The 20,212-nt window shown below is 50.5% G+C and overlaps 1 protein-coding gene and 1 pseudogene across 1 annotated transcript; one reads left to right on the top strand and one right to left on the bottom strand.

Annotated features, from left to right (window-relative positions):
* LOC148182306 (uncharacterized) overlaps positions 1-20,212 on the top strand; it is a 702,689-nt pseudogene that overhangs the window by 485,507 nt on the left and 196,970 nt on the right.
* Positions 1,986-15,131, bottom strand: LOC148182312 (uncharacterized). Its single transcript, XM_088068910.1, has 15 exons — positions 15,053-15,131; positions 13,355-13,392; positions 12,780-12,911; positions 11,160-11,294; positions 10,543-10,887; positions 10,007-10,096; positions 9,429-9,606; positions 7,885-7,948; positions 7,141-7,189; positions 6,650-6,762; positions 5,940-6,057; positions 5,154-5,253; positions 4,493-4,689; positions 3,186-3,323; positions 1,986-2,069 (listed from the first exon to the last, which is right to left on the bottom strand). Exons 1-15 carry the CDS (start codon positions 15,129-15,131, stop codon positions 1,986-1,988), a joined length of 1,860 nt encoding a protein of 619 aa, XP_087925036.1.

The raw sequence follows: 20,212 nt of genomic DNA, 5'->3' as shown, positions 1-20,212 counted from the left end.
GCTCTTCCCCAGCGCTGTTTCGCGTCCTTTCCTTTCCCAGGATGGCATTTGGAAATGTTTCTTCGGACCTATCAATACACAACTCACTGACTTACTCACTTTATGCTTAGAAGGTTCTAAGAAGAAAATGAAAAGCATTGTGTGATTACGATGCACAAATAGTCAAGAAAACAGTACTGCATAGTGTAGGGCCTACAGAGCAGGGATTTGTTTATTCAATACCAGGAGTGAGGGGAAAAGCTCCACCACAAACTCACTTGTCCATTCTTTGCACAGGACAAGTTTTTAAACTTTTTTTAACTTAATAGGCACGTTCTACTTTCCTAAGTTATTTTCTTAAAACATATTTGCTAATTCCATTATTATGGAAGCCCTTGTAGCAGGGCTCTGCATGAGGTAATTGTCAGCCTCCTGATGGTCATTTTGGATGAAGGCTCAGAAGCTAACTGAATTCAAAGGCCCTATTTGTTATACTTCAACACTTTCTTTTCTGGGAATTCAACACAAATTTATAGTCAATAAGTTGGGCAAGTGCTCTTGCTGCATGAGGCCACATTGTGTCTTTCATTCAGCAATTAATGAAGAAAACACAAATTGCCTACTGATGCCCTTCTGCTCCCTTCCAAATCACTACTCAAGAACAAGCCTCAGGCACATGCCCATAGTCCCTCTCTGCCAGCAGCTCCGAGCTGCATTGCACAGTGCTTGCTGTGCCCCAGAGAGCACCAAGCAGGCTGGCCTGGTGCCCCTGAATATTTCTGCAAAACCCTCTGCATTTCACACCTTTGCTGTGGCTGAGTGCAGAGCTCCAGGATTGCAGGCGCTTGGTCCCAGAGCTGTGTGAGGCACTGGCTGGTGCAGATGTGCCCTGACTTGCTGTCAGTGCCTCACGCTGGCCTCGGTTCCCCTGGCAGAAATGCCGTGCCTGAAGGACACTGCCCTGTGCTGGAGCCTGCGGAGCAGCCCGGCTCCCTCCCCCTGTGCCCAGAGTGCTGCACACACTGCTGACCATTGCCAGCAGTTCCAGGGCAGGCGGCAGAAGAGCAGGAATGGTCAGGCAGGGCAGCAGCCCTGGGCTGCTCTTTGCCTTTCTCTCCTCCTGTGCAGACTCCAGACAGCCCATGGCACCAGTGTGTGCTGTGCCCAGCACGGCGCCGCTTCCCCTCAGGAGCAGCCAGCTGCCAGCTTGGCTCTGAGAGCGCAGGATTTGCCTGGTGCCAGCAAGAGGCAGCCAGGGCCAGGCTGCTGCCTCTTGCAGCTCCAAGGGCCTCCTTCCAGCCTGCCTCTGCCGAGGCTCAGGCTTCTCCGGGCTCTGCCAGGGCTCTGCTGGGGCTCCAGCCTGGCCAAGGCCGGGCCCGCTCTCACCTCACAGTCGCTGACAGCTCTGCACCACAGGAGACCTTGCACAGCACCCTCACTGCTCTTTCTGCTTGCTCTCTTCAGCCAGACTCTCCTCCAGCCAAAGAGATTGCACTTAGGGATACAAATCCAAGTGGCAGGAACCCAAATGTTCTCGAGTCACATCTGCACAGCCTGCATCTGCACAGGATGTTTGCATTGCACCGCTCCTCCTTTGGTTTTTCCTGCAAATGCCATTGCTGTTTCTGCCTCAAATAGAAATGCCAGAGCTGGGCAAAACTTGGCCAGTTGGCCATATTCCAAAGGCAGTGTGGTCTGGAGAGGATGAATGAAGAGGAGCCTTCCCCACTTTGAAACCATACCAAAGAAGCCATCAATGTCACTTTCCACCTCTAAGAGAACACTGACAATTCAGGAGGAAATGTTGAGCTTTCTCACAGGGTCAGAAGGAGAGAAATGTTCCAAAGGAGTTGAGGTATTAGTAACTTTATTTATAATCCTACTCTACAATCCTGCACTACAATCCTACACTACAGTCCTACTCTACAATCCTACTCTACAATCCTACTCTACAGTCCTAGTCTAAATTTGGCGTGGAAAAAAACAGTTTGAAATGGATTGGTGCATTATGTCTCCTCCTTCCACTTCTTCACTGCAGCAATGAGTGGTGCCAAGCTGGACCCAGGCATGGCTGATGTTATAAATTGATGCTACAGAAAGGAAAAGAAAACAACAAGAAAGCATGATTTTCCAAGCTAAGAGCTTCAAAGGCAGGGGAATACTTTTTAAATGGAAAGGGGATTGAGTCAGAGTAGGTCAGGAGCATGGGGCAAGAGTGGCACAGGTTGCCCCAAGAGCTGGTAGGAGGCCCACCCCTGGAAATATCTGAGGTCTGAGTATCCTGATCTCTTGAAAGATGTCCCTGCTCATTGCAGGACACAGACTAGATGACCTTTCCATGTCCCTGTGTGTTAGTTTGAGATGAATTGACATTTAGGGAAAGAAGTAAGAAACCCCCCATGGAAGTGATCTCTTTGAGAGAAGCTGCTGGGAGCTTCCTCTGTGCCTGAGACAGGCCAATGGCTGGCTAGTTCTGAGAACTGACAACATTTTGCACCATTTAGAAATGAGATGTGCCTCTGTGATGATGCACATTTTGAAAACCACCAGCCCGGGAACTGGCCCTCTTTGCTTCCGGAGCCCGAAGGTAACGGAGCTCTGGTGAGGCCGGCCCTGCTCGCCCACGGCCTGTGCTCCTGGGGGAGGCCGGGCCAGACCCCAGCGGCTCCCGGGCGGGGGATGGAGGCTGCGGGACCCCGGCCCCAGGCTGGGCCAGGCCACGGCTGCTGACATCTTGCCCACACTAAACCCTCTCCCCGGCGTGCAGCGACGGCTCCAGGCCGAGCCTCCCCTCCCAGCGGCTCCCGGGCAGAGAGAGGGGCCCAGCACAGCCTGAAATCCAACACCGTGACTGCCATGACCTGGGTGAGATTGAACCCTTTCACTGCACAGATGAGACCTTTCTTTTTCTTGTGGGCCTGATAATAAAATTTGTTATTCCTTTGAAGTTTGAAGCCTGTTTTGCCCTTCTCCTAATCCATAGCTCCCAGCAAGAAATGAGTAAGTGCCCTGGTGATTTTAGCCAGCGCTAAAACCCAGCACTCCCTGCCAGCCCAGCCCAGTCTAGGATTGCTCCCCACTGTCAGCTGAACAGCACCAAGGTTGGAAGTGAGGAGGATGGGGGCTCATCTGATGCCTTGGATTTCAGTGGAGGAGGAGCCCATCCCTCGGACACTGTTTCACCTGCAGCCCTTTTGGCATTTTACCTGCAGCAGCTCCTTGGCAGACCAGCGCTGCGCCTCGCCTTTCTGCAGGCAGCAGCTCAGGAAGTCACGCAGCAAAGGCGAGAATTGCTCGGGCTGCCGCAGCTGTGGGGTCCCTTCTGTGGCTATGTGGAATTTAGCCTGGAGAAAAAGGAAACACAAGGCTCCACCTGCTTCTTTCCCATCTGGAACTGCTCTCCCAGAGCCCATTGTTTCAGCTCCACTCTGCAGTGGCAGTTTTTGCCCTGGCAGAGAGGCAGAGATGACTTTCCTGTAGCATTTGGATGACGACTTTCCTGTATCATGAAAAAACCCAAGCCCCAAAGCCACAGCTTTGCCAACATCCAGCAGATCTTGCCTTGGCAGCTGATTTCATTGCCTGATCTAGTTAGTGGCAACTACATCAGCAAATACATGTTTCCTTCTCGGAGGATTCCCAGCAGCTTGGCAGCCTTTTTGGAAGAGGGATTTTGCTATTCTAACTAACTCTACTATTTCCAAGGATTCTTATATGAAAAGAATCTCTGCAGTGCTTGTTGGTCCCTTAAGCACAGCTGCCATAAAACAAAACTCATCAGGCTTTTTGTCCTGTTTTTGAAAACTATGGTAATTGGAAGAAAAGAAAGGAAATGCAGCAGGTGTTCCTCAGGGAAGGAAACAAACATTTGGAATCTCATTTTCAACACAGACTCATTAAGATGCCTCCACAAATGGATTGGGTTGAAAAAGCCTGTTTGGGCACACAGGAGCCACCTGCAGCTCTGCCTCTCAGCACTCTGAAAATTTCAGGTTCCCTTACGTGGCAAAAGGAAAATATTCATGGTGAAATCAGAAGTGTCATCCCTGTGGTAACCCTGTGCTCATTGGATTCTCAAGTCAATGCATTAACGCTGTGCCCATCCCAGAAAGTGCCAGGAAACAAACAGGAGGTTTTGGCAGGCTCTCCCCATCACCAGGCTCCAGCTTGCTTTGGTTTGAGTTTCTTTGCTTCATCTCTGGAAAGATAACACCAGCTCTGAGACGCTTGTTTCCTATTCTTCGGGCCATCTACACAGCCAAAAGAGCTGGAACGACTTCTAAGCCAAAGCAAAATGCTGCCTGAGAATGGAGATGGTTTGGGCGAGGGAAGGCTTGAGTTCCCCCACTGCTGCAACCAAAGCTACAGCAGATGCTGATGTGCTGCAGGGCCATTTGTAGAAGGGGCCTTGGTGGAAGTACTTCCAGCAGATGGCCATGGGATTTTGTCCAGTGAGCAGAGAACACGGGACAGGTGAGAAAGACAGCGGGATCAGAGAGTATTTGCTCCTTACCGATCGAGCAGTGAAACTGTCATAAGGAGTTTTTTGTTCGGCCATTTCAATTGCCACAATTCCAAAAGACCACACGTCCACTTTGGGGCCATATGGTCGACGCTTCACCACTTCAGGTGCCATCCACCAAGGAGTCCCGGTCACCGAGCACCGCTGATTGTGCTCAGGGGTGAGCTGAGCAGAAAGGCCAAAATCAGCTGAGGAGAAAGCAAAATACTGTTTTAATTTTGATACTGTCAATTAGGAAACCAAGGCAAAGAATTCCCCAGTAGAAGTTTGAGAATGTGCAGTTGAATTTCCTGGACAACACTCCCTGCTCTGTTTCCTTGGGGCTTTAGCCAAGGCAATATGAATTGGCTACTTCAAACATCCCCCCATTTTTTACACTTCCTCCAGCAGTGCCTTTTGTTCCCCTGAAGGTTTAGATTGTAGCTCCCTCCCTCTGGAAGGAACACACACAGACACACACAGAGCAATAGCACTCTTGGCTGCTTGTGGTTCCTTGTCATAGCTGTGTGCACACTGCAACTGTGCCTTCAGCCCACAGCAGGGGGGACCCCTGCACTGCCAGCAGCAGCATTTTTGGGGAGCTGGCAGTCACTGAAAGCAGCCCCACACCCCCCATTCCTGGAAGGCTGAAGCTGAGCAAGAATACACTGACCCAGCTTGACAGAGCCGTCGGTTCTGAGCAGGATGTTGTTGCTCTTCACATCTCGATGGATCACGTGGTTGGAGTGAAGAAAATCCAGTCCTTGCAGGCACTGAGAGAGAAAACAGAACCAGGGGGGCAAAAAGGAGTGATGTGAGTTCGTCCCACAAGAAAGGAAACAGCTGTGGAAGGTTCCCTTTGCAGGGGAATGGGGAGGAATGGCAGAACACAGCGCCATTGAGAGCAAGAGCCTGCTGCTCCAACAGTAGCAGAGCAGCACCTTTCTCAGGAAAGGCATGTCAGCTTTTGAAAGAGCACCAGCAACTGCTGCTGTAGACTGTCCCCTGCAAACCAGCCAGGGTGACTGCAGCTGCAGTGCAGGTGCTCAGAAGCAAACAGCATTTGGGCTGCACTACTATCCTTTTCAGCTGAGGACTAAAAGAAATTAGTCTCTCTTTTTTTCTTTCCTGTTTGTTTCAAATCCTGCCAGCACACCTTTGCTTTAGAGACAAGGAATGTAGTGCAGACAGGCAAAAGTTTAGCTGGGCAAGGTGGAGAACTGCAAATGCCAATGCAAGAGACAGAGCTAGAATACAAGAGCAGGGGATAAGAGGACAGGAAGTGAGTCCAGTGAGTGTAGGGGCACTGGCAGACAGTTCACTTGAGATGCTCTTGCTTGCCCATAGCCTAGCAGCAACACAGAAACCAAGCTTGGCCCATGAAATCCCTCCCGTTCTGAGCCCCTGTTTCCCAGACAATGCAGCTCAAGGCCTTGGAAGCACAGATGGGATCCCTGACCTCCCGACTGACAGCTGCAATCTCTTCTTCAGACATTTGAATCTCGTCGATGAGATCTCTCAGAGTGCCTCCGTCCATGTACTCCATCACCAGCCAGAGTTCCTCATGCACAAGGTAGCTGAAAAAAGGAAACAAGGCCATGCAGGTGAACATGCACGGCTAGGTTGGTTTTTTGCTTGAGTCTTGTTTCTGGGTCCCTTTGAGACAAGGGCAGAAGCAAAGGAATAGACATTGCCTCTAGGCTGTGCAGTGTTTGCAGTCTGTGCTGTCTCAAGGAGAAAGGCAGGTTAGGAAGAGCCCAGATAAAAAACCTGTCACGCATGGCATTTCTGGAAATAAGCACCTAGTCTTCCTGGCATGCACAGCAATGGAAAAGAGGACTAACAATGCAAGGGCAATCCTCTCTTGGATGGTTCATCAGCATTTAAGAAACTTGAAAAACTCAATGCCAAAGAACTGTGGAGGCAATGAACTTAGAAGGTATTGAATTCTTAAGATAGGGCTGATGCAGGTTTTTGAACAATTCTCAGTCTGCATTGGCCAGGGTAGATTCATGCAGACAAAATGCAATCTCTTCCCATCCATTGGAGATAAGTAGAGAAATAATAATTAACAGCTCTATTTCCTGCCACTGACCAAAGTGGGTTTTTAAGCTCTCATGCTTGTAGTATGTAAACAAACATTCAAGGGATAGGACCGTGACCACTCACCTGGCTAAGTAATTCACGACCCTGGGACTCCTATTACTCTCCATGATCCTGATTTCATTCATGGTTAGTATCTTCCTCCTCACTCCTTGCACACTTATTTTCTTTATGGCCACCTCAAAGGACATTGAAAAGGAGTAATTTGAGAAAATTGGTAGCATGAGACCACAACACACATGGAGCAAGTGATTTTGGAATGGCACAGCCAAGCTGTGCCAAAGTGCCTTGTGATTAGACCTCATCATTGGAGTAATTAGGAAGTGACATTCCAACAGCCCATTTCTCTGCTCCCTTGGGGGCCAGTTACAGGACACGTGGCCACTGGCGATTTGCCTTGTCCACAAAGCCTGTTCCAAGTGCAATTTGCAGGCTGGCTCCAGTCTGTGCTTCTTGTGCCTTTTCAGCACAGCTCTACTCAAAGCTCCAGCCACAGCTGTCAGCAGTGGGGAAAGGCCTGGAGAGCAGCAGAGGCTGCAGGGGCTGTTGACATTTACCTCTCCTCCTGTGGCAGTGTCAAGTGCTCTGGAAACCTCTCCAAAACCCCTAGAAACAAAACAGCAGCAAAGAAAGGAGAAGCCATTTAGATCTTGCACTGAAAGCCAGTCCAGACAGGAGAGCTCTGCTGTAAATGCCTAAAAGCTGCAGGTTGCAGGAGGGGTCTGCCAGAAGGCAGATGATGCATTTTCCCCTCAAGTGCATGGGCACTGGGCCTGTTCCTGAAGCGTTGGGCTTTACTGCCTCAGCTCCAAAAGGCAGCTTATTCCTTCATCTCAGGTATCAGCTTCAAAACTGTGCAATTCTAATCCTGAGCACGGAGTATTTCTTTAGCAAACTCTTGGAAAGAAATGTTCCTGAGAACTGTTATCTGACAGCTCTCATCGGGGGTAGGTTGTGCTTTCAGGCAAGCAGGATTCTTCTCCTTTCATTAGTGTGGCCAGATGATTTGGAGACATCCAAAAATGTGAAGGAAATGAACCCTGAGCTGTCCCACACTTGAGAGACAAGCAGATTTACCAGGTTCTGTTCCTTGCTGCAGGCAAGACCTTGGCAGCATGGAGATGTCTTTGACAATGCCTTCTGAGCACACTTGACAAATTCTGGCCAGTACTGAGAGATGGGGCAGACTAAGCCCGCTGTCTAAACATGTGGACAACTTGTCTGACTTCCCACTTGATGGATATTCCACCAGGGAAACACCTGGCCCATGGCTGTGTAGAAGTAACTGTGGTTGGACTCACCCGCTGCCAAGACTTTCCAGTTCAATGTATTTTGTGACGGGATTTTCCTTGTTCACCATTCTCCCTGAGGGAAACAAAATGCAAGATGCTCACTTTCAGGCAGAGATCCTAACTTGCAGGAGATGCCAAAGGCAGCCCCGCTGTCTGGGGCTCTGAACCCTCTGTGGTCAGCTGGGCAGCAAGCACAGCAGCAACAAGACAGGCAGTTGTGCAGTACAAATGGCCAGCAGAGAGACTGATTTTGTCCAGTCCTTGGAAGGAAATGAAGCGCAGAGAGCACAGCAGGGCACAGCACAAGGCTGGCAAAGGCCAAGCATGAGCACTGACAAGCAATGGCAAGAAGACACAGCCAGCCTGAGCCCCTGACAAGCTGTGGCCCCCATTCAGGACACAACAGCATTGCCTTGGAGATCAGACACACCCAGGTGCAGATCAAGGCCCTTTTTTGTCCCAGCAGGTGAAGGTAGACACCAAATCAGCTGGGATCTTTTCTCAGCCCCACCAGGTCTTTTCTGAGAGCACAGCACTGGCAGCTGTTATGGGCAAGAAGCAGATTAAATGGGTTGTGCTGCAGAATCACAGAGGGCTTGATGTGTTTTCCCAGAGACTGATCTGAGCAGGGCTTGGGCCAATAGGTAGGATTCTAAGAGTCATGGGAATGACTGGGAATCAGGTATGAAAAAGTGCCATGGATCTGAGGAATACACAGCACAGGGGCTGCAGGCTTGCTCCTGAGAAATGCCTGCAGTGCTGTTTTATCTGATCACACCACGTCGATGTGTCTCTTGGACACATCTTTATAAGAATAAAACTAGGATATTAATTACAGATTGTTATACAAGTATCTGTTTCTTCATTGTGGGCCCAATGAAAACATCTCTTGCTCTCTGTTTCTGCTGTCACCTGATGTTCTTGCAAAGGAGTCCTCACTGACAAAAATACAGCATTCTCATAAAAACCTTGGAGATGTAGTAGAGGCAATAAGAACGCTCATAAAAATGACACCAATAGGACACATGGGGCAGAACAGCTCTTTCAGGATAATGAAAAAACAAACTCTACCAAAAAATCCCAAATCTGAAACCAAAAAAGGATAAAAACTGAAAACTAAAAACGGAACCACAACAAAAAGACAAAACCCCAAAACCAATCAATTTCTCTGAAGTCTTTTGGTTCTGATGACTGGTGGGGAGTCTGGAGTCTAAGGAGAATTTAGGAATCCAATATTCTGTTCAGTTTGGCCACTAGCACACAGGACTTGCATAGATCATTTGCTAGGCCACAGCCTTCTGCTGATCCAAGAACAATTCCTGCTTCTGCCTTTAGTGGCAAGGGAATCCCAGGCAAAGCCGAGCCAGTCCAAGCTGCCCTCAGAGGCAGCAGGAACACCCAGAGCGCTCTCTCGCTGCCTCAGAGCACAGCAGTTCCTGTGGGGAGTCCTAAATGTCTCTGGGACACCAAAGTGAGGAGGATCATTTGCTACAGCTCTGCTGGCACGTGCACACAATACACTGTCCCTCAGACAAGAAATACACCAGACGTACTCAGTTGCTCCAGGAAGTCTCCCTGGCTCTCCTGGAGCTGAGCAGCAGATGTGTCACTGCTGGAAATGGACAAACTGCCCGGGCTCCACTGCTCAGCTTGGGGAACAAAGGCTCCTTTAGATGCTGCTGCTGCTGCTGCTGCTGCTGCAGCAGATTCAATGGAAGAGCCTGTGGAGAGCTGAGAGAAGAAAGGAGTTTGTGTCAGAAAGCTGGCTGGCCGAGATTACCCCGAGTTCCCTTTTCAAATGCAAGCCCTTAGGAAGTTGCTGTTAGCCACATGCAAAGCTCATCAACTGGATTTTTTTGGATGCCCACTTCTGGAAACAAATGGTCAAAACCCAAGGTTGGTTTTAATCAAGTTCATGGCCAGTTTCATATTCCATTTTCCTGGATTTTCTGAAGGATGACTGCAACAACGACCATTCCACTTCCTCCCAAGGATCCCTTTCCCCCTCCAAGGGCTGCAGACACATTTGCAGCTCCTTGTTCTAATGTTGGAGCTCCTCCCCCTCAGTCCTCTTTTCCTGCACCATCTTCAGAAGGTGCTCAGCCTGCAGCACTTGTGCTTGGGACAGTACCTGTGCCTCCCGCCGACCTTGGGGCTCTTCATCACCAGGCATTTGCTGGAAGCCTTCGCAGGCTGCCAGGTGAGATATCAACACGTCCACCTCAAGTCAAACAGAACAAAGCAGTCAGAGAGCACAGCTTGTCCCTGTCTGCCAAGGCTCATTGACTGTGAGCAAAGGGAAAGAGCAGGACAGCAGCAGATTCACCAAGGGATACAGACAGCTTGCAGCTTGTATTCCAAATCTATCTGGGGGACTGTGTTCACTTGCAAAAAGCCCTGAAGAAACAAGGAGAGCAGGAGCAGGCCAGCAGGAATCCCTTGAGATGAGTGCTGGCAAAAGGGGCAAATGACTGGTGCCACTGTCCAGGGCAGCAGCTGAGATTGAGCCCAGCAGGAAATGTCCTTCCAAGCAGCTGGGATAGACACTACAGCAGGATGGCACTGAGAGGCATCAGCCCACCCCCCTGCTGCTCTGCAGAGGAAAGGCAAGAAGGGCAGAAAGCACCAGACTGCAGTGACTGCTGTGCCTATCGCTCTTTCACTCACTCGATTTTCTAGAGCCTCTTGCTTCTGAAGGAGGAGATGAAATTTCTCTTCGATGATTTTCCTTTCTTCCTCCAGCCTCTTCTCCCTTGCCCTGATCCTAGCCTCAGTTTCCTGCAGCTCTGCCAGCAGCTCCTCATCGGAGGCCTGTGAAGAACGACAGAGAGGAATTTCTGTGAGTGGAGTGTCTGCCACTCTTTCACTCACCTGCTTTTGTTGATTTCCTCTCTGCCAGTGGAGATCCATCTCCTCCTGGATGTTTCTCCTGTCTTCCTCGTGCCTCCTCTTCACTGCCATGATGGCCCTCTGAGCTTCGGGCAGCTCTGCTTGGGGCTCTGCCTTGATGTTCTGTACACACAAATGGAGAGCAAGTGCCTGGGAGCTGCCATCAGGCTCAGCTTCTTCCTCAGTTTCAGCCTCAAAATCACACTCATTCAGTCACTTCTTTCTGCTTCCCTACCCACCTCTGCTTCCACTGTAACCTCCTGTCCCGCTGCTGATCTCTGCAGCGGCTCTTTGCTTTCAGGGCCTCTGGCACTCGTGGCCTGCTCAGTCCCAAGAGCTGCGTTTTATGCCCCTCTTCCTGCCCTTCACTCTGTCCCCTGCTGAGTCAGCCTTACCTGGCCATTCTCCAGTGGCTCTTCCACCTGCTGCCCCAGCTGCTCTTCCTGCTCTTGGGCTGGGAACAGCTCTCCCTCAGTCTGGCACGGCCTCCCTGAGAAAACAATCTGCTCCTGCTCTTTCTCTGGAAGGACCTGCAGAGAAAGCAAGAGAAGATGGGCTTCAACTTCTCATACAACATTTGTGGGCCAAGACTCAAAGACTGATGGGCTCCCACGTTCCCAAAGCTCTGTGCTGCTGCTCTCCTGCCTTGTTCTCTGCCCGTGGGGAAGCACAGATTCCAAAGTGACCCTGGCAGTGCAATCAGGGCCCATCTGGCACTGAATCTCCAACAGACTCTTGGGCAGCTGACAGGAAATGTGGGGCATTTCTCCAGGGCCTCCCTCCCCTTCTGCTGTGTCCTGCTTGTCTCTCCATAGTGACTGACAGCCAGCCCTGTCCCACAGCTCCATCCTGGCTCTGCAGGGGCTTCCTGGGTGAGCTCACCCCTTGGGAGAGACACTGCTGGAGTTCATGTTCTTTTCAGGCCTGCACTGCCACTCCTGCCCTTCTGACATCTACACTCTTGTTAGAAATCCTGCTCATTCAGGAGACAAGGATGTGTGCAATTTGATCCTCTGCTGCAGGTCAGAGAGCCTCTATGGCCACCTCAGGATATGGAAGAGGACCAAGGTGTTTCTCCTCCCTCTTTTGTCAGCTGAGAATTCTGAGTGGCAGTGACAGAGATCCTCAAAAGGCCCCATCAACAAATTAATTGACACAGCCCTAGGGATGCCAATGAAGGAAGCCATGTGTCATGTAATGCATGTATGACCAAAGTCAGCAAAAACCACCTAAAACATGGAATTGTCCCACCTCACTAGGACAGGCAGAAATTTATAGGTGAAACAGGGAGTGTCAGGACAGAAGAGGCAGGAGGAGGAAAACAGCTCTAAGGAGAAAAAACAACCATCTCTAAAGGGGTTCTTAGCAACACAAGACAGCACTCAAGGACTTGCAGCTTTGCCCCCACACTAGGCTCCAATGCAGTTTCCAAAGCTGCAGACTTCACCACAAAACGTATCAACAGGAACTTGCCACTTGTGGATTTTGCCTCAGAAGAAGGGTTCAGAACTACGCAGTTTGTTTCTTTGGCCACACAGGACAAGAATGGCCGGCCACAGCTTCATGGACAACACAATCATCTCCTTGCAGCTTATCAAAAGCCAAAAGACAGGTGGCCTAAAAGACTCTGCAGAAGTGAAGAATTACTCAAGGAAACTGCAGAACACTTCTCCAGGTCATCCAGAGGTTTCCAAAAAGGGAAAGCAAACAAACCAAGCCCTGTGAGCCCCAGAAATGCCGTGTGAGCCCTTGGCCATGGCTTGGCAGAAGCCAAGAGACAGAGCTTCCCTGAGCCAAGCAGCCAGCTGCTCACCCGCAGGCAGCAGCAGCGCTTTGGGGCCTCAGCACGACGGCTCAAAGCCCAATTTCCAGCTGCCACGGGATGGGGGAATGGCTGGGTGCTGGCAGGACTCCAGCACTCAGCATCCTCAGCCAGCAACAGCAAGTGCTGGCTGCTCAGAAACTTGCAGCTCTGCCTTGCACTAAAGACAGCACCACCCAGCACTGGCACTTACTGTCTGGGGATGGTCAGGCTGGGCTGTGACCACAGCTGGAGGCTCGTGGTCCTTTTGCTCATTTTGCTCCTCTTTGGCCTCTTCTCCAGGAGCAGAGGGAGCCACAGCAGAGTCTGCTCTTGCTTCTGGGCTCTGTGGACAGATGGTGGAGTTAGGGACAGGCAGCTACCTATCATTTAGAACCTTATTTCTCTTCAGCTCTATTTCCACAACCAGCTCTACCAAGCACAAATCATCAGCTTTGATAGCAATGGGATTCTAAGTCTCTCCAACTAAATTAAAATGGGTTAATTCAGCCATACTGCAAATAGTTCTGAATTAGAGAGTTCACCCTGGCTACTATCAGCAAGCAACGTTCTCTCTGCAAATCTGAGCTTTGAGTTCTTTTAAAGCTCTGCAATGGAAAATTAGGAAATAGCCAACAATGCCTTTGCTATTGCTGTTGTAAACATGGAAATGGATCTTCTTTCAGCCCACCCAGCTGGCCCTCTGCACTCTACTGCCACAGGCCAAGCTCACAGTTCCCTGCACAATTCTGAAACACCAGGAACATCAAATGTTCCTTTCTGACTCACCTCAGGATCGGCACCTCTGAACACACGGCTCAGATGACCTGCAGTGGGCAAGGAAAATGAACCAAATTCTTTGAGAAAACTGGAGAGAACCGTGGCCTATTTAGAGCAGCATCTGAGAAGATCTCCCAGTCTACATTTTCAAAGGTGTCCTGCTTGACTGGTGTGGTTTAAAGCAGCAACTAAAAACTCACTAGAAAACTTACTTATTTCTTGCTGTGAGATATGGATTAGAACAAGAGCAAAACAGGCTTAAAACTTAAATGGAATAAAGAAAGTTTATTAACAAAAACTACAAGAATAAGAAACCAGAATAAAACTTCCAGAACAACCCTTTTCTCCCCCACTACCCAACCATTCCCTTGTTTACATGACAACATAGAGACAAAAACACTTTGGAACTTTGGTGTTTACAACAGTCCCAATTCCTGCTAGAGTCTTTTCATCAGTCTTTGTAGAGAAACAGAAGTCTTCTTCTGCTATCTATGGAGTTTTTCACAAGAAAACTCTTTTTCTTCATAGCTTTCTATTTCTCTGATGCCAGCTGCCCGGAAATCTGCCATCAGTTGTCTCCTCCCATTTCCCATCACTCTGAGGTGTGTTATGGGTCATGAGTCTAGGGATGTCATTTTTATGAATGAGTTATTCAAAGGCAGAAGTTCTCTTCGTCTGTTTTTGTGAGCCCTCCTGGAAACAGAAGTTTTCTCTTTTTGCTTCTTAAAAGCCACAAATCTTCAACTATTACTTCTCCCCCTCTGTTCCAGCATCTCACAGTGTCACAACTACTTCATCATTTGCTCAAAATCCACACTTGGAAACACTCCATTCCTCCCAATATACTCTGTCATGAATTAAAGGAGTTTTTTTTCAGAACACTACTGTCCATCTCCATAGCTTTAAGAGAAAAATATTTCAGCTTATTAAAGCATCTCCTTATTTCTCTTCCCCCTCTAAATTTAATTTTTTTCTTCACTCTCTTTGATGGGTTGATGGTTGATCACTCCCTCTCTCTCTGGAAAAAAAGGATTAATCTGCAAGTCTCATGCAGGTGGTAAAAGAGTTAAAATCTTGCTAAAGCTGCAGATGTTGATGGTGTCAGGTTTCAGTTCAGTGGCAGAAACTGCAAACCAAGTCAGGCCGGCCGGCTCCGTTTCTCCCCCCACCCCGCCCTCTGCAGCCTTGTCCGGCCTGGAGGGGGGGAGGAGGCCGAGACAGAGCCCTGTGACCTCGTCAGAAGCCAGAAACCAAAGAGAGCAAGAAATTCCCGGCCTCACATCTTAAGGTGGTGTTCACAGGTTGATCTCACTTCTCAATAGTTCAAACCGCTGCCAATTCTCACACATGGCCAGGAATTAGTCAGGAGAAAAAACTCCCATCAGCCTCCAGCAGTTTCAACTTCCCGAGCTCTCAGAGCTATCTTAAAAGTAAAGTCACCCCAAGAGATTGAGCCAGCAAAGTGAGGAAATGACAGACTCTGCTGCCACAGGCTCTCCCGTGGAGGGAACAGAACCCCTGCAAATGCTGCCCGCAGCCCCCTGGCTACAGACACCCCGTGTTTTGCTGAAGGTGTTGACAGCAGCTTTACCAAACCAGTGGCATCCTCATGGTCTTTCTGTTTCAATAGCAACCCGGTCACTAAGAAAGAGCAGGGAGACCTACAAAAGCCAGCTCAGGTTCCAGCCAGGGAAAACCTCTACTTACGTGCCAGGTTGGTCAGGTAATAGCCGGAATATCCAATGCCATAAAGGGTGCAAACGGCAGCAGCGAGCTGCTCAATCATTGTAGCACTGCTGTGCCAGTTTGCACACTGTGCTCAACTCAGGAACAAACAAGGCTCCTGTCAGTGTGCAGCTGCCCACTGACAAACGCCTCAAGCAGGAGGATGCTCCTGCACTGAGCAAGCCCAAGAGCTGCTCTGACACTGAGGCCTTGCGTGCACCAAGGCAACCTTGGGATGTCACCACGACAATGTGGCATCCATGCCCTGACATCACAAAGCCAATGCTCTGCGGTGCTCTGGGAATTGATGCAGAGCAACCCAACCTTCCCTACAGCAAACACAAAATTGCCTGGGAGCTTCTCCTCTGTCACAAAGTGTCACAAATCCTTTGGTGGGCTGTGGGAAATGGAAAGACAGAAACTTCCACAGATACTGAAGGGTTTGATTTACAGCCTTGGAAGGAGCTTGGGTTCATGCAATGCTAAAGGTTCACAGACGTTGAGTCGAGAATTCATAAGCTTATGTTCCTATAACTGCAAGTAAGAATATGCCATAAGTAAATAAAAAACTGCATTGAGTGAGATGGTGAAGAGTTTTCAACTGTAATTGTGTGATTTTATAGAGTAAGCTATGAATCTAAATATTATCATAAGAAGCACATGTGTGTAGGTGAGCTAGCAGTCTATTGGGTGAAAAGCAGACGCAGTGCAGCAGAACTTGGCAAAGGTGAAAGGAGATTAAGTAATAATAAACCTCTTCAATTTAGTGCATTAGCCAAAAAAGTCTAATTAGCGAATCTAAGCCACTGCACCAGGCTGAAGCTGAGGATCCCCAGCCAAGCTGAGAGGGAGGAGAACACAGCATTTGTGGGATCCTTTCCAGTCTGACTTGCTTCAGCTGGAGCCTGGGGGAGGAGAGAGCAGGAGAAGGGTTGGCTGAGTCCTCTCCCCTCTGCCTTGCCCTTCTCTGCTGGATCCTCAGTTCATCCCACACCCACCCCAAGACTCCATCCCCATCCTACTGGTGCTGACGGGATTAAAGGAGATAAAGAGGAGATTAAAAAGATAGAGAGGAGAGAAAAAGAGAAGTTTAAATGCAGTTTAAATATGAAAGAAACACACATGTTAGTGACTGCTGAGAGTTCCAAGGGAGCTGAAGGGTTTGGGAAGGGACAGGAGCCCGTGAAGGGCTCAGGAGCTGCTGCTGCCGGGAGGGAGGAAATGCACCAATGGCTCCCAGCAGAGTCTGTGCTTTGAGGCTCTTTCCCAAACAGCTGCAGGAGGGAAAGCAGCTGAGTTTGGAGGAAGAGTTTTCTGCTGAGGTTTCCTGTTTGGAGCTGTCACAAGCTTGAGCTGCTCAAGGGAAACGCGGCTCTGCTTCCAGCAGGGCCCAACTGCCCGGGAGCACAACTTGGTTCCCTGGCCCTGAGCCAACGGGCAGCAGCAGCTTCTGTTCCCTCCTGGCTCTTGTGTCATTTCCAGCAGCACAAGACACACCAAGAAAAGCTCCTCCAGAACATGCCATGAGAAACACAACCTGATTTCATTGCATGAAGGAGCTCTGACAGTTCCACGGGCTCAGGTTTGTTTGTCAGTGAACAGAGCAGGGAAAAGCACAGACACATTCCCTGCACAGGGAATTCACAGGAGGAAAGTGCAGCGCTGGAGGATGTGCTTGGATACAACGTTCCCACGGCAGTTTTGGGGATAAAATCGTCAGGAGAGAGAAAAGAAAAAGTCCTACCAAGGGTGGGCTGGGGAGGGCTGGTGCTTCCCGGGAGGCTCCCGAAGCTCAAGAGGACAAAGCCCAGACCTTGTCCAAGCTGCGAGCTGGGTCTGAGCCAGAAACCAGGGGGTGGCAGAGACATTGCTGCTGAAGGGCTTCAGATTGCCAAAGCTAAAGTGTCCAGTATCAAGGAACAACTTGAGGTTACAGAAGTCCCAGCGCCCACGTTCCATCCCCTCATTTCAAGCTGAAAGCAGAGCTCCACTTGTGACACTGCTTTTTAATAATGAATGTCAAACTTCAACAAATTCCCTTAGAAAGACCCCATGAAGGTTCACATTGTGAGAGCTCACTCGAGGCAGCCCCAACTCCTGCCCTGGTTCAGTCCCTGTCAAGCCCACTGTGCTTTCCAGCTGCTTTGCTCCAGCTCCCCCCAAATCACCATGAATTCCACTGAACTGAAACAAATCCAGGTCCTCGTGGGTCGGGACAAGGGCAGGGAGAGGTCACTCAGGGATCACCATCAGGGGCACAACAGCCCGACATGGGGAAATGAACTGAACTTAGGACTGAGCAAATCAGACCAGGAGAAAGAGGATTGAAATCAATCTTGAGAAACACCTCCTCCCGCTCCTGAACTTTTCTGTCCGGGCCGCTGCTCGCGGGGCACAGAGAGGGGCCCGGCCGTGTCCCTCCAAACCTCCCTGGGAATCAGCCCAGAGCCCTCAGCCTTCCTTGTGCCCATCCCCGGGGCCCCTTGTCCCTCCCAATGGCTCCCGTGGCTCTCCCAGTCCATCCCAGCCTCTCCCAGTCCATCCCAGTCACTCCCAGTCCATCCCAGTCGCTCTGTCGGTTCATCTCGCCCCTCCGTGGATCTGCCGCCCCTCAGCCAATCAGAGCGCGCCTCTCTGATGACTCATCAGTTGCCGGGCAGATCCACAGAGTCGAGAGCCCCGCGCACTTCATTCCCAGTCCCTCCCAGTGCCACCACATCCCCGCCCAGAGGCTCCAGAGTCGCTCCCACTCCCTTTATCCCATTTCCAGTCTATTTCGAATTCATTCCCACTTCCACTCCCAGACCTCTACCCCCTCATCCAGTGTCCCAGTATCCACTCTCATCTCTTTCAGTGCCACCCCAGTCCCTCCCAGTCCATTCCCAGTCCCTCTCAATGCCACACCACTCCTCTCCCATCTCTCCCAGTTCCCCCCCAGCGTGTCCATCTCGCTGGTGCCCTCGAGCTCCCAGCCCGGCCCCGGCCGCCTGCTCTGCTCCCTGATGGATTTCTCCCCTGCCCACATCCAGCTGAGCTGCTCCCAGGGCCAGCAGCAGCTCTCGGGCCACGTGCTGGCCACTGCCGTGCTCCCCAGCGGGGACTGGAGCCAGCAGCTCCTGGTGCTGCTGGAAACCGCCCCCGGCAATGCGGGCTCAGCTCCAGCTGCCAGGTGGAGCACGTCAGCCTGGAGCACCCCCTGAGCCGGCACTGGGGCACGGCCCGGCCCCCACAGCGCCGGGGGCAGCGGGGGAGGCACTGGGGGGGCCCAGAGGGGGATTGGGGTGTGCTGGGAGGAACTGGGAGGGAGCTTGAGATAGACTGGTTTAAAGTGGGGAAGGGATTGAGGTGATAAGGATGGCTGGGAAGGGGATTAAAGGATGTTGGGGAGGGTGGGATGCGGTTCCGGGGGTCCTGGTGGACCCTGGGAGGGAGTTTGGGGGTGCTGGGTGTCACTGGGAGGGATTTGAGTGAGCCTGGAAGAGCTGGAAGGAGATTGGGGATTGGAAAGCAGGGATTGGGATGAGGTTGGTTGTGCTGGGAAGAGACTGGGAGGAGTCTTGATGAGTCCTGGTGGGGCTGGGAAGGGATTGGGAGAGGGTTTGAGGATCCTGGGGCAGTGGGGAGAAATTGGGAGGGGGCTGTGGGATCCTGAGAGGAACAGGAGGGGCTCTGGTGGGTCCTGGGGAGGCTGGGAAGAGACTGGCAGTGATTTACCAAAATAGCAATATTGATCCAGTATCAATATCAATCTGTTAATGGACAAAAAACCTCTCCAACAGTTTAAAGTTACAAAGTGGATGTTTAATCACAGCACTGGGCGAGTGCAGGAGTCACCCCTTAATACGCACTGCAAGTTGACAAAAGGTTCCAGTGTCTATTTATTTACAAAAGTCTTGAATATCCAAAATATGAACACATATTCATAATGCTAACACTTCCCATTCATTCCCCAGTTTGGATTAAAATGCACGGCAATGAGTTTAAAATGTCATAACACCTGCCTGGTTGGCTCCCTAATTTGAAGTAGAGGTCGTTTTGGTGAGGAGAGGTCATCAAAAGATGAAGGAAAACTGCTCTTCCTTACTCTGACCTTTCTACCTTTACAATGGTTGACAGTACAATTGACATTTGGTACAACTCCAGTTTCCGCCCTTGTGACTTTTAAATGGGTTTCCAGATGTGAGGTCTGTGATCTTCCTGAACCCATTTATCACTTTCTCTTTTCTCATTATAAGCACATCTAAACAAACATACAATGACAAGTAATTTTTTACCTAAGTCAGAGATTCATTATCTCAAATCCTGCTTCTCACTTAATCATTAACTAATTCCAGCAAGGCCAATCTCAGCTAAGAACTCTAATTTTTCTAAAATTCTTAATTTTTTAAAATTAATGACTCCAAAGGAGGTTTCAGAGGGTCATGGGTGGGCTGGGAGAGACTGGGAGGGTACTTGGAGGGGCTTGGGGTGTCTGTGAGAGGTTTTGGGGGTCCTGACCACTGCAGACCCACAGGGATTCCGTCAAATGCGGCCCACAGAAAGAGGCTGATGGAGATTGGAGTCTCCGTGTTGGGCTTTGTCTTCCTGGCACTGGGGCTCTGCTTCTGCCTGTGCAGGAAGGTGAGGGGGGGTCCCGGGGATCGTGTCCTCCCACTCCCAGAGCGTGTGTGCTCCTCCCAGGGACCCCCAGTCTGGTGTCACCCCCTTTTCTCTCCCCACAGAGCTCCTGAGGCAGTGGCAAAAGGTTCTCTAGGATTAAAAGTCAACAAATCCAATCTCCCCCAAGGAATTCCCATTGTTGGTTCATGTCCCAATGGATGTTGCTGTCCCGGTGTTCATCCAGGTGCCCACAGGGAGCCAGGAAGATGTGGAACCTCCCAGCCAGGTGTCTTCCCAACACGGATCACCAGGACCACGGATCACCAGGGCTCTGCCCAACGGGGGTCACTGGGGATCATCCAACGCCGATCCTCCCATGGGGGATGGAGCTGGAGCAGCGCACGAAGCTCTTCCCGCACTCGGGGCACTCGCAGGGCTTCCCTTTACTGGTGACTCCGTTGGTGTTGGGACAAGTTAGATCTCTGTGAGAAGCTCTTCCCACACTGGGGACACTCGTAGGGCCTCTCCCCAGTGTGGATGCGC

The sequence above is a fragment of the Pseudopodoces humilis genome, chromosome 33 (assembly GCF_049639895.1).
Source record: "Pseudopodoces humilis isolate 2021_Gansu_Grassland_sample_001 chromosome 33, ASM4963989v1, whole genome shotgun sequence".
Classification (NCBI taxonomy): domain Eukaryota; kingdom Metazoa; phylum Chordata; class Aves; order Passeriformes; family Paridae; genus Pseudopodoces; species Pseudopodoces humilis.
This window is presented reverse-complemented; position numbering and strand designations above follow the sequence as displayed.